We start from the raw sequence: 13872 nt of genomic DNA, 5'->3' as shown, positions 1-13872 counted from the left end.
GGGGGATGATGAAGTGCAAGCTTCCTGCTTTTGTCTAACTATGATGAGGTCAAAATGAATTTTGTTCTGTGTTCAATATGTATTGATGACAGAAAAATTAAGAGAATGAAACACTGAGCATAGAGGGTCGTTTTTAAGTAGATGACTCGTCAGGTGGTTGGAGCGGGACATCTTTGCAGAAAAAAGAACTTGAATAAGATTGTTCTCTAAAGAGTTGCCTTTTCTATCAGGAATACCAAATCATTTTAACCTCCAGCATATGTCGGATGCTTGAAGATACAATGCTCTTGCCTGAGTAGGTAGAGTCGCAAAAGATCAAAGAATCTGATGGTATGCAGAAATCGGCATTATTTAGATCACTGTAGTCATAGCTTACCTTGCGAAAGTTCTCGGACACAATTCCGTCATTTTCAGACATGGACAGTTCTTGTACAACTTTCTCCAGTCCTTTGCTAATAGCTTGCATTTCCTCTGCAAGAAATTTAAGTTGTATCTGCAGAAAATTTTCAATCAGACCACTGTCGGTCATATTCTACAGTGACTATATAATTGGTTGGTCCAAATAACGATACCTTTGCTGCAGGTTCCAAGCTAGACAGATCTTTAGAAAAATCTAGCAGTTCGGGCAATTTGTCAGCAAGTACCTGACAGAGAAAATTTCGTCAAGCATCTTGTAAAATATGCTGGTTGCCAGCATAAATCAAAGATATTTTGCAAAGTTATAAATAGTTAAATATCAGCACAATGACATGGAAAAGTGAATAAAAAAGCAATAGTTACCATTAGCACTTTACAAGGAAAAGCTTCATACTGGTCAGGGTCTAAGTGCTAGAGGAGAATTTAACACCAATAGGATAAGATATCTGGAAGTACGACGCGCCAGAAAATTTTGAGGATAGAGATTAATTACATAGATTGATTTGACAAATGTGATGAAGCTGATAACAATGTTCACAAAAAGAACAAGTTTTGTGATTGAATGCATGTCATGAAGGAAGATCTGTGTCCGTCGATCTAGTCATTATTCCTTTTTGTTCCTTATCAAATAAGACCTCCATTCTGCCTTTCAGTTAAACTTATTAAAATCAAGTGATATGCAAATTCAGAAAAATCCAGTTAAAGAGATAATCCCTGATTTGAAAAGAATTGAGCTCCACAACACACTTCAGACACTAATTCTTTTTCCTCAACCTGACCAGTTAGGATTGAATTTATAGTTTATTTTTAGTAACTTCAGATATAGACACTTTTAGCTAGATAAATTACGATAGAAAACAAAGTCACACACAATCCCTGGGACACAATTGAAAAGGACCTGATGACAGAAGGTGCAATCAGCTGATCTGATTGGGTAAATTTAGGTCACAGAAAAGAGATGATTTACTCATGCTCAACATAGATGATTCCTACCAAAGGAGCAAAAATCCTCGAAAGCTGTGTACACTCTACTAATCACTGTACAAGCATCACGGATTTTTATGTCAGCATTTCCTTTAGGAAATGTTATGACTCAAGTAGCGATGGTTTATTTCAGAAATGGATGATTCTTTACTTTGTTATTTTTCCCTCACAAGTTGGACAGCATTCCACTAAACTAAAGAGTATTAATGGCCGGGCCAAGGAAAACCATCAGATCTGCCAAGAAATTGCGACTAAGTGAACTGATTTTATCTGCTCAAGATAGGAAGAAATCTGAGCACAATACAAAACACAACAACAACAACAACAACAACATCCCAGTGGATTCCCACAAGTGCAGTCTGGGCACAATATAAAACACCACATCCAAAATATTCGCCAACCACATCATTATGCTCTCACAAGAAGACTACCAACCAAAGACTGTACCTTGCAAAGATAGTGCATGAGTGTCATCTTATTGTTCCGCGCACGTGTCTCTGTTAGTTTGAGGAGGCTATCTAACCTGAATCCAACAGCAGACCCTACACAGAAGCATCAAGATATCATTAGATGAAGAAAAGATTTCCCAAAGTCCAAAGAGAAAACTAAGTTGTGAGAACTCATTTATCATCTAACTGAAGCAGGGAATTGTTAAATAATTTCAAAACCAGAAAAGCCAATGGAGAAGACAATTGTGGAGATTTATCATCTCACAATAAAAGCTTTGAGACATACCTAGTTGATTTATTTGACAAGTTCTCCTTATCTCTAGAGTAAAGATTTCTACTGCTGAACAAGTCCTCAACTTGGAAATATCTTAGTGGGAACAGTTCCCCAAAACGTTCACAAAAAAGTTGGAGTTCACAGATGCTATTCAACTCCCAATAAGACGTAACAATGAAGAAATAAATAGCAAGATAAGCTTGAGTTGAAAGAGATTGTTAACCCAACCTCTGGCGGTTCCCTGGTTCAAAGCATTTCCGAGAGAGAGAATTGTCTGCATAATCCTTTTCAATTTTGATGAACCCTTGATCTGATTACAACATAAGAGGAAAGATGAAATCAAGGACAGTGTCAAGAAAGCAATCCCTAGTCTTATCTAATGGTAAAACATTAATAGTTAGAAAAGAAAAAACAAAAGAAAATGTACCTGATCAGCCGCCGAATTCACAATATTCAGACTCTTCCTTAGCTCAGAAACCTGAAATAAGCAGAATGAATACGCCATCAGCTAGGAAGTGTGAAACACTCCCACTGCAGCAAAAACGCAGAAGATGTGACATCTTCTCACCTGAGATTCAAACTGAATCTTAAACGAAAAAACTCGCAGCTTGGACTCTATTCGTGGTACTTGCATCAACTCTAACATGAACTGTGACAATGAAAAGATCTTAGAATTAGATGTCAATACATAAACGGTCCAATTAACTCCATGCAGGAGAAAAGTGGGGCAGTAAACCAAAATAAGGAAATAAGTTAGTTCACAATGGACAGACCTGTTCACATCGACCCAACTTCTCCTTCTCTCCTTTATAACCCTGAAACAGATATGTTCAACAAAGCAACATTGTTCACATGGTCCTATATACATCAAGTTATAAGTGTTCCTCTTTTTTTTCAAACAGATATTTCACCTTGAGAGTTTCCATCTCCTCCTTAGTCGGGCAAAACTTAATCAGATTCTCCACCTGATCCACATCTAATGCTGAATCTTCCAGTGCAAGAACTGAGCTCTGTTGAAAATTTTAAAAGTGACAGCTAACAATTAGAAGCATAATTCAAGTTTTAACAAAACATTATACACAGATTGACATTTATTTGTGTGTGCGTGCGTACACCATTCTTGGAAATAATCACGTCAGTATAACTCAACTATATGAATGAGTATATGGTCCAGGGAACATCACAAAGAAGGATGAGAGGAAGAGGGGTGGAGGAGGTTAAAATAAGGAAAACATTTGACATGCAAAAAGTGCATAAACCCACCCAAAATTGGTGATCACAAGATACAACACTTGGAAGTACAAACACCTTTTATTTTGGGATAGGTGACACTAGAATAGTTTTGCTTTCTTTAAATATCAGATTATATTTAAATCAGCAGGGATATGTACATTGGTTATACAATAAAGTGTGGCCTTAGGATAGCAAAAAGCGTGAGTTTTTGACCAAGACAATTAAGCAGTACAGAGTCCAAATCATGTAAGCTTATTACAGAGGTTTATTCGAAAATTGAACAGCTCGTGAGAAAATCTCCAACAAGGTCAACAATGTGATTGTTATTCCTATTTCTGAAAGGAAGTTTAACACAATAATTGAGAAAATAGAAAGGGAGTGCAATTATAAAGTTGAACAGATCTAGGAACAATGGGAAAAAGTTTCCTGTATTTTCTTATTAGGACAAAAATCAATCTTTAACACCGGAATCTATAAAATGATGGGACAAGTAACGTGCTTTAAAATTTAGAATTTGAAGTGTGAAATGAATCACTGTGATAATAGCGCCACCCTATTGCTATAGAGAGGTGGATAGATAAGAACCCAAGATAATATGGCAGAGATGAATCTGAACATTTGGTACAACCAGCTATAGGTCAGAGATTATATTCTAGGATAACCAGATTATCCAAAAAGAAAGTCTTATATGAATACAGCTTACCAGCATATCATGCAGTGGTATTTTCACCTTAGAAAGCATGATTTCACAATTATAAGCCCGTCTATGATCAACCTGCCAAAATAGAATTCAGGTAAAATCTCTCTTAAAACTTGGACGAGCTGAAACAATGACACAGTTACATCTTTCCTCCACATCTATATGTGAAGCGAGAAAATGCAGTAGCTTCCACAAAGCTATACGAGTATCAGTCGGGATGGGTTAGATGAGATGTTACTCGTGAATAGGAAGATTTAACTGAATCCTTGACAAAGAAGCTTAGATAATTTGTGGAAAACAAAATCGGAAGCATAATTTAAAAATATTGTTTGTCCAACCAGCATGGATATATAACTGTAAAAGATCCCAATCTCTAGGCCAAAGAAAAAGAATCTGTTAATTAGGTTTTTTGCGGTACAGAGAATGTAAATACTAGCTAGAGTAACAGCAATAGATTTTTTTTAAATGGCAGTGGTGTCCGGGTCAGCCTGCGCACACCTCAACTATTCCACCCGGTACTTGCTACCTTCCACCAGCACAAGTAACGGTTAACTATATCAACCACAGATCACCTAGTACTTTTTTGTCTCCGCCTGAGAAGGTTCTCCTCTCACTTCATTGACTACTTGGCCACACCCTTGGATGCACAAATAGCAAATATTTTACTGACCCCCGATTTAAAAAATTTGTAAATTACACATCAATATCTAACGAACAAGATGCTTCCATTATGAATATGAAAGTTCCATTGACCCTTTATTGAAAAAATGTGAATAAAAATCATAGCATTTGGCAGTTCCTTTTTTCCAATAATTATCTTTTAAAGAAAAGGACTAACTTCCATAAGATTTGGCATCCTCAATAATGCAGCTACTATTCCTAGTATCTTTAATTTTATGTTATTCAGTAATTTCAGCGATGGTTCTGAATGAATAACACATCACAAAAGCATTTAACAGCTCCAACATTTGGCATTCTTGACAATCCAACCATGGTTCATTGTGGAATTAATATTTACGATAGTATGGAAAATTTAAGTTCCGTTTTAAGTTAACAGTATGACACTCCTATATAAACATTACATATATCAAGTGATGTCACATAAGGAAATAAGGATCACTTGGAGCAAGCGTGCCTAGAGATAAGAGGCGTCACTACGACACGTCAGCATTGTGCTCCTCCTTTCACAAACTTAGTTTTTTAGGAATAAAACTCCATGGGATTTCAGCCGGAGAATTTCACTCCAGAAACCCTTTCGAAAACAAAGTTTCTTAAGGTGAAAACTAGCTGAACTAAAAAGGATCCACTTGAAAGCACAGAATAGTGTCAAGAAAGAGGAATTGGGGAATGAGATGCACGGAAGGAAGATAAAAAAAATACAAGAACATGATCAGAAAGTGTATATATTGGAATTAGACTGTTCATAACATTTAATACTTTTAGATTAATGTCAAATAATGGAAAACCAGGAACAGTGCAAATGACTTAAGCGAGATAAACTGATTCAGGGAAACTTTGCACGTATGTTTATAAGGAAACTTAGATGTCATATAGACATAAATAATTACCAGCTGCACTTTCTATGTCAAATAATGGAAAACCAGGAACAGTGCAAATGACTTAAGCGAGATAAACTGATTCAGGGAAACTTTGCACGTATATTTATAAGGAAATTTAGATGTCATATAGACATAAATAATTACCAGCTGCACTTTCTCCGGCTTCTGCCCCACTGAGGTCCTCGAATTCCTTTTCCCACCTGGACCGCCTTGTCCTGAAGTTGGAACTGCAGCTGAAAAGAGAGATTCAAGCTCTGATATATCAATCTCTGGTGCCCTATCAAACAGAAATTGAAGGACATGAGACATTGTATCTGAAAGAATCTAAAAGAATAAAAATGATTTGACTGATGACTACTTTCACACTCAAAGTTAGCACCTACTTGGGAGCATCACTACATTTTTGAGCCTCCGCCCACAAGCTTCCTGAAACTGCTCTAGATATCTTTAACCAATGTAATGGCTTCAGTTTCTTTGATGACTGGCTTCTTGAATTCATGGTACGAGATAATGGTCCTCGGCCCTTTAGGCCAGGCGGAGGAGCAGAAGGTGGGGGCGGAGATGGAGAAGTAGGGAGATTACTACCTTTTGATGCTGACTGTGTCGGACCAGAACCTGATTTTAGAACCGCCTTAAGAGAAGGGATTGGAGGAGGGGGAGATGAAGGAACACTCTGTGGAGAGCCCAATGCAGGAGGAGGAGGGGGAGCTGAAGGAACACTCTGCGGAGAGCCCAATGCAGGAGGAGGAGGGGGAGCTGAAGGAACACTCTGCGGAGAGCCCAATGCAGGAGGAGGAGGGGGCAGCGGCACTGCAGATATATTCGTATGCTTAGAAGCTGCAGCAGGCAATGGAGGGGGTGGTGGTGGAGCGGGTCCACCACTACACGAGGAGTTCTCCTTCATAGGTTTCCCAGGAAGAGGTGGAGGGGGAGGTGGTGGCACTCCACTTTGGGAAACAGCTTTTTCCTTCAAAGGTGGAGTGGGTGGAGGTGGAGGTTGAAGCGATCCACCAATAGAGGCAGAATTTGCATTCAATATTGGGGTTGTAGTCAACTGGCATGGGGTTGGTGGTACTCCACAGCTGGACGCTACTTTTCCATTCAAAGGTGGCGTGGGTGGAGGTAGAGGTTGAGGCGATCCACCAATAGAGGCAGAATTCGCATTCAAGATTGGGGTTGTAGTCAACTGGCATGGGGGTGGTGGTACTCCACCGCTGGAAACTACTTTTTCCTTCAAAGGTGGCGTAGATGGAGGTTGAGGCGGTCCATTGATAGAGCCAGAATTTGCATTTAATATTGGGGCTGTAGTCAATTGGCATGGAGGTGGAGGTGGAGGTGGAGGTGGAGGCAGAGGCGGTAGTGGCTTATCTAAACTTTCCTTCAAAGCTGGGACTGGTTCAAGCGGTCCACCACTACAGGCAGAATTCTTGTTCAACACAGGGGTGGTAAGTAATGGGTATGGGTCTTGAGGAGGAGGAGGAGGTGGTGGTGGAGGTGATGACACACCTCTGAAAGATGAATGTTCCTTCAAAAGTGGGGTAGGAGGAGCAGGTGGCTGAGGTGATCCACCAACAGGAGCAACACTCTCATTCAATAGAGGGATTGGACGCTGTGGAGGTGGAGGTGGAGGTGGTGGTGGCGGTGGTGAAATATTGCTCCTATGGATGACTTTTTGTTCCATAGGTTTGATAAAGGGAATGGCAGCTGATGGAGAAGAGAAACTGGGAGATGGAGCTACAGATGGAGGACAACCTCCAGAAGGATGAGGAGGTCGAGTAGGTTCCCTTTTAGCAGCTTCATCAGCTGGCTGCTGCGTTGTTACAGGAAGCAGAGATGTATCAAGTTGAGACATAGTATGTCTGTCTTCCTTCAAGGATACAATTGCAGGACCTTCGGTTCTGGGTGGAGTAGCCGGAGATGCAGAAGGTACAGTTCCTGTGACTAATTTATCCTTCATGGGAGGAGTGAGCGGTGCTGGTGCCACCGGGGGAGGAGATAGAGATAGTCCAGTACAATGAGGAGGTGGAGTAGGTTCCATTTTAGCAGCTTCATCAGCTGGCTGCTGCACTGTTGGAGGAAGCAGAGATGTATCAGGTTGAGACTTAGTAGGTCTGTCCTTCAAGGATTCAATTGGAGGGCCTTGGGTTCTGGGAAGAGTAGCCTGAGAGGCAAAAGGTACAGTTGCAGTGACTAATTTATCCTTCACGGGAGGAGTGAGCAGTGCTGACACTGGCGGAGGAGATAGAGATGGTCCAGTACCAACACCCTGATCCTTTCCAGGTAAGGGTGAGGATGGAGGCGGAGTTGGAATACTAGTCTTAAACGGTAGACTCTTGGTTTCAGGTAGGGAATGGAAGTCATTCAGCTTACCACATTCTTGTACATGAGGATCCAACTCTTTTACAAGTGGAGGACGTCCTGATGTTGGGAGAACATGCGGAGATGGTTGTGATGACTCAGAAGAAGCACTAGATTCTGTACTAAGGTCAGCAGGAGAAGGTTTTGAAAGAGGGATTGATGGCTGCAATTTTGACACCTTCATCTCACTTCTGGTCCCCACAAATTGAGATTCAGCTTTCTGTTGGTCACTTTGGTCTATGTTGGAGGATGATTTGATGGACGACACCAACTGATGCTCCAACATAAATGGTGACGAGCCCTTAGCATTATTGTCCAGAGGTGCATGTCCTTTCCTCTCTCCAGGCTTCTCTAAAGTTGCTTGATCGAGGAGCATGCCAGTGTCGGTACACTGTGGAGGAGTGGATTCCAACTTGTCCTGGATCAAACCTGACGTGGTTATTTGTTGGAGCACATTACGAGCAGCAGCGCCCTTCGGACTTACCCAATCTACACTGTTAAAGATCTCCTGAACTTTGGCAAATGCCTCCACTGGTAGGCCATCCTTCTCCTCAAAACAGGACAAATCTACAGGAAGAACAGAAGCAGCAGTGTCCATCTCTGAGAAAAGAACCTACATCCAGAGCACAACTTTCATAAAACTACAATATGCTTCTAGCTGGAGAGTATCAACAAAACATAAACAAGCATTTTATACGAACAATGATACCTCTGCTCTGAAGTCTTTTGGAAATTGATCTTTAGCATCCCATAAAGTATCAAGTTCATCACGATTAAGTATCAAGATGTTGGACCTAACAAAAGCTGTATTAAACATGGTCCTAAACATCATCTGTTCCCGCTCCAGGTCATCGTGCAAGCAAATACATTCCAATACAACATCTCCTTGAATATGGCAATTGATATCAATCTTAACTAATTCACATTCTGCCTGAAATGACATTATAAAGATATCAGATCAATAGTCAGCTGTGTCCTAAGTAAGAAGTTATGCACAACAAGAATGGGAAAGAGGGGGAGAGGGAGAAAGCCCAGATATAATTTGTACATGCATTTTCGAGCATGTGCATATAAACATGGCCAAGTACAACCTAATTCAACTGGATTCTACTTGAGCAAAACCATAAGAAGAATGCCGGTCGAACAAAATGTCAGAAGCTTCATTAGAACAACTTGTTAAATAGTCCAATTCTCTATAAATCAAACATCTCTGGAAAAACCGTAAGAAGACTTGCTTCTCTGGGAAGATATGAAGCTGTGGAATCAAATATTAGATAGCTGATCCACTCCAAATCAAACATATTGATCTCATTGATAGAAGATAAGTTGTACTATCAGAGATAAGTTCCCCATATGTTCCTTGATTCATTTTCATATTATTTACATGTGTTTTTTCAACTTTAGATGAAGTTGACAGGTCTATATTCCTAGAAACAAGCATGCTTAATCAACAAAACAGAATAAAGATACCCTTCCTCAAAGTTAGCAGAAACCCTTTGTAAGTATCATATGTGAGGTGGAATAAACCTCAAGAAGGTTTCTTTAAACTCAATAGAGATGGGTGTTGTAAGGGTAACCCCGGGAGTTCTGGAGGTGGTGGCGTTCTCAGGGACAGTAGGGGTTCTTTTGTTTTAGCTTTTGCTGAACACTATGGCCTCTGTAGTAATAATGTGGCTGAGGCCAAAGCCATGTTAAGTGGCATGCAACAATGTATTAGCAAGGCACCTTAAATGTCATTGTTGAATCTGATTCTCAGCTGATAGTAAATTTGATTAATAATTTGATTAATAGCAAAATGAAACCACCTTGGCAGATCAAGCATATCATATATCAGATTGTGGAGCTCTCAAGCAATGGAAGTTTCAGTTTTGTTCATATTTTTAGAGAGGGCAACATGGCTGCGGATCAACTAGCTAATCTTGGTGAAAGAATGAGAGATCAAATCACCTTTGAGGAAGTTTCTGATTTACCTAAATAAGTCAGAACTTCATTGAGGCCTGATCAAGATGGCATCCCCATTTTCAGACTTAGGGGTCGTTTGGTGTGATGCATTAGATAAAATAATGCATGCATTAGCTTTGTGTATTAATAATACCTTGTTTGATAGACATTTTGAAACTATGCATTAGTTATGCAAGCATTAGTTATACATCCTATTTGGTATTATCCTATGCATAACTAATGCATAGAAAACCATGGTATTAGCAATGCAATGGGTTTTAATGCATGCATTAGCTTAGTTAAAGACAAAATTGTCCTTCAAAATTTATGCTTGACTAATGCTAGTTATTATATTAATGCAAATTTAAAATAAACCAAATAGTGAGAAATAAAATTATATCTCTAGTAAATAAATAAATACTTAGCATATTCCTTTTTATAAATAAATATTAGTTCTATATTACAATATAGGTAGAAAAATCAAATAATTATTTTTAAAAAATTGCATATAAAAACATTTCTCAACATATGTGTCTTTTAAAAAGTTAGAGTGATGGATTGGTTTTGAGGGTTTTTTTTGTAAACAAACAATTCTTTTAGAAATTGTGCAATGCTTTAATACATCAAACCAAACAATGGATAAAAAATATGTCAGCATAACTAATGCAAGCATAACTAATACCAGCATTACTAATACACCATATTCAGCATTATTCTTATGCACCCTACCAAACGACCCCTTAGACCAAGGAAGAATTATTTTGTTATTAATACTAGATAAAGCTGATTTTTTTGCAGCATTGTGTATAGTTTCATCATGTAATACTCTATGCCTACAAAGTGTAATGGAGGAGTCCTCCCAACTTAGACAAGTTTTATCTGGTCAAATGCTTATAAGAGTGATATGTATCATTCTTCTTCATGTGTTCGAGGCTAAGGTCTATGTCCTCCTCCGTGTACTTATCCTTTTTGATTATCTACGGGTTGGGGTCTATGCCTAAACCCCACCATGGTTCTTTTGTTTTAAAAAGAAAAGAAAAGTATTATATGTTTTTAGTATAGGATAAACTATATTACCTGCTTGTAATGACGGACAACTTTATTCTTCTTTGGAGTTGAGAACAAAATTTTTGGCGATCGATCAGAAACTAGAAATGGATCCTGTCCATAGATACGAAATATAGGCCGGCAACCACCCTCTCCATCAAAATTAGGTATCGCCCTAATAATGATGCAATCCATAGTGAGTGCTCTATCCAATGGAGGCCACTGCATGTTCACATTCCTCCTCGCTACATACTGTAGGTATCTTAGCTGAGAAGGAATTGGATTCAGTGGCTGCAGCAAGTACAAAAGCTCACGAGGAGCCTGCTTATAAATCATGTCTAAAGTCTTCTGCTCTCCAGTGTAATGTTTCCTGTAAATCAATAATGCAGCCAACATAAATGCCAAAACTGGCCAACCACCCCGTTCACAATGCATTAAAAGCACGTTTTGCTGCCCAAGTGAGAGCCAACTTTCACTGGATCTTAGAAAATGGTGTATCACCTCCATTGAAAGCAAGGGACAACCCTCATAGTGCCGAGGGTAGTCCATTATTGTCAGATCATACTCAGACAGAGTATTTGCCATTGGGCTCTGTGATTCCCCTTCACGAAAATTAAAAACCAATATTGAGACGTCAGGGTAATGATCCCGAAGTTGACTAATCACACCTCCTACATAGCCTTTGTAATTTTCTTCCTCCCAAACATCAGTGGTGAAACAGCAATCAAACACTGCATATAAAGTAGAAGCAATTATTAGCGAAACTGATATACAACAGGCACTACCATTTTAAAGTCTCAAAGATTTTACTTTTATGCTGATAAAACAGAGATGATATGAGTCAGCTGTAATAATGTCGGCCTGCTACATTACGTCACGTTCTAAACATCAACACATTTTCTCTTGCCATATTAGTGTTCCGTTTTTCTCCTTTTTTAGAAAACAAATTTGGTTTCTGTTGTCGCAGTACTGTTTGAAACAATATAAGGAAGATTGCCAAGTTGTTTCCTGACAGTTTCTCATGTACTTATTTTTATGCATTACTTGTCCAGCACAACTACCCTTCGAACTAAATGTCCAATTGTCCATACTTTGCAAAAGCACTATCCTGAGTTAGTAGCATTCCATTAATTTTTTTTATAAGTAACATCAGATATTTCATTAATTATACTAACAAACCACAAGCAGGCTTTGGATTGTCTTAACACATTTTTCTCCCTCTTATTTTTCCAATGTCTCAATGAGATCCCTCTATAATACTTGAGTATGTTGGACGAAAAAGTTGAGCTGATCCCTCTGCCAGTTAAGCTGCTTATGCTTCAACTCAGCTCAGCTAGCATGCCAAATATTGTCAAATCGACAGCACTCGATATCGTCATCACAACATTAACATAATTACTTCACTTTCCTAGTCCCAAGAGTACAAAGGGCATTGAGTTGGCCCTTCAGCTTAGTTGAATTAAAATCTTAGACAGTTTCTTCATTGCAAGATAACTTGCATTGTGCTATAACTCAACCCGTCCACTCCAACTTAACATTCCCGTATTGCAGTGATTCAAATTAAACTAGTAACATAGACTAGAAATATTCTTAATCAATCCCCAAAACAAAAACAAAAAAAATCAAGAGCCGGAGGTGATAATAGGTGAATTTGACTATAATCACACCTTAAATAATCACCTTCTTGTGTAGTTTTAATGCTAAAAGTGATAACAAAATGCTCTTATTAGTGCTTTTCATGATTTGCAGGTGATATATGTATAAGGAAGGCTAAGGAGCAGTTTTGGAGTCAAAAATTGATGAAAAAGAGGCCAATTGTGAAATTTCCCAAGTGAACCATGCAAAACAGGCCGAAGATTCAGAACACTGGGTCCACCGCGGTTCCACCGCGACAGAACCGCGGTGGGAAGCAGCTGCAGAAGTTCAGAGATTCCGCGAGGGTGTTTGGCCGCGGTTCTACCGCGACCGCGGCAGAACCGCGGCAGGCGCAGAAACTTCAGGGACCAAAGTGTCAATTACGGGATTTTTAGACCTAAACCCTATTTAAAACATTAGACTTCGCCCAAGAGAGGCATGTATTGATTTTTAAGGTTTCTTAGCAAGGAAAACCATTGTGAGAGAATACTCTAAACATCTTTCTTCTTTTCTTTTGATTTTTTATGATGAATTCAATCTTAGTTTATTTTCCCATAGCCATGAGTAGCTAAATGTTGCACCCCGTGTTATCGTATGTAAGAGTACGTCATAAGTCAATTAATGTGAGCTCAGAAAGGGAATCATCTTTTAAAAGTTTACAAAGTTAGTTCATCATGTTAATGTGGAGGTTACAAATATTTAAGATCATTAGTACCAAGTAGCAAGAGGGTTTGAAGGCTTAGAAGCTAAACGAATTGAAGAAAATAAGTTTCGTCGAAAGTCGACAAGTTGGAATATTTTACCATGTACTTTTGGGGTGATACTAGGGTTATTAACATTATAACGAGATTATATTATGAGTTATTTTAGTCGTACGATAGTTGGTGTTATGTTTTGAAGTCAAGCGAGTTGTGGAACAAAAGTTGGAAAAGGTCATCACAAGTTCCATTTATAATTTGCTGACATTTAGGTCAAATGTAGATGCACTTTTCTCCCAATATACTTGGAATCAATGGATGATCTACATATCAAATTGAAGATCTACGAGTCTAGTTTCCAATGCATTAAACCGTTCTTCGATACGACATCGGGGTAGAGAGATATTTGCAGTTTTGCAAGACTGCACAGACTGTATAGTTGGCAAGTAGGTGTGTCACTAAAGCTTTTTGAGCAATACATTTCGTGTGTTATATGAGGTCTTTTTGGGACATATTATATATCAAATTGAAGGTCTTGGAATCTAGTTTCCAACACTCTTAACCGTTCGTTCATACG

The 13872-nt window shown here is 38.9% G+C and overlaps 1 protein-coding gene across 1 annotated transcript in view; it reads right to left on the bottom strand.

Moving 5' to 3' along the window:
- Positions 1–12341, bottom strand: part of LOC109234887 (formin-like protein 18) — a 16100-nt gene extending 3759 nt beyond the window's left edge. Inside the window, exons 1-14 of the mRNA XM_019400928.1 lie at positions 12287–12341; positions 10993–11693; positions 8684–8905; positions 6000–8587; positions 5761–5893; positions 4061–4132; positions 3036–3134; positions 2898–2939; positions 2693–2773; positions 2552–2602; positions 2353–2434; positions 1849–1943; positions 573–644; positions 377–493 (exon numbers count right to left, since the gene is read on the bottom strand). Of these exons, the coding sequence (XP_019256473.1) occupies positions 377–493; positions 573–644; positions 1849–1943; positions 2353–2434; positions 2552–2602; positions 2693–2773; positions 2898–2939; positions 3036–3134; positions 4061–4132; positions 5761–5893; positions 6000–8587; positions 8684–8905; positions 10993–11693; positions 12287–12341 (4410 nt within the window). The remainder of the gene's footprint in view (positions 1–376; positions 494–572; positions 645–1848; positions 1944–2352; positions 2435–2551; positions 2603–2692; positions 2774–2897; positions 2940–3035; positions 3135–4060; positions 4133–5760; positions 5894–5999; positions 8588–8683; positions 8906–10992; positions 11694–12286) is intronic.

This window comes from Nicotiana attenuata, chromosome 11 (genome assembly GCF_001879085.1).
Source record: "Nicotiana attenuata strain UT chromosome 11, NIATTr2, whole genome shotgun sequence".
Lineage (NCBI taxonomy): Eukaryota > Viridiplantae > Streptophyta > Magnoliopsida > Solanales > Solanaceae > Nicotiana > Nicotiana attenuata.
The sequence above is the reverse complement of the archived record's forward strand: the minus strand, read 5'-3'. Positions and strand labels throughout refer to the sequence as shown.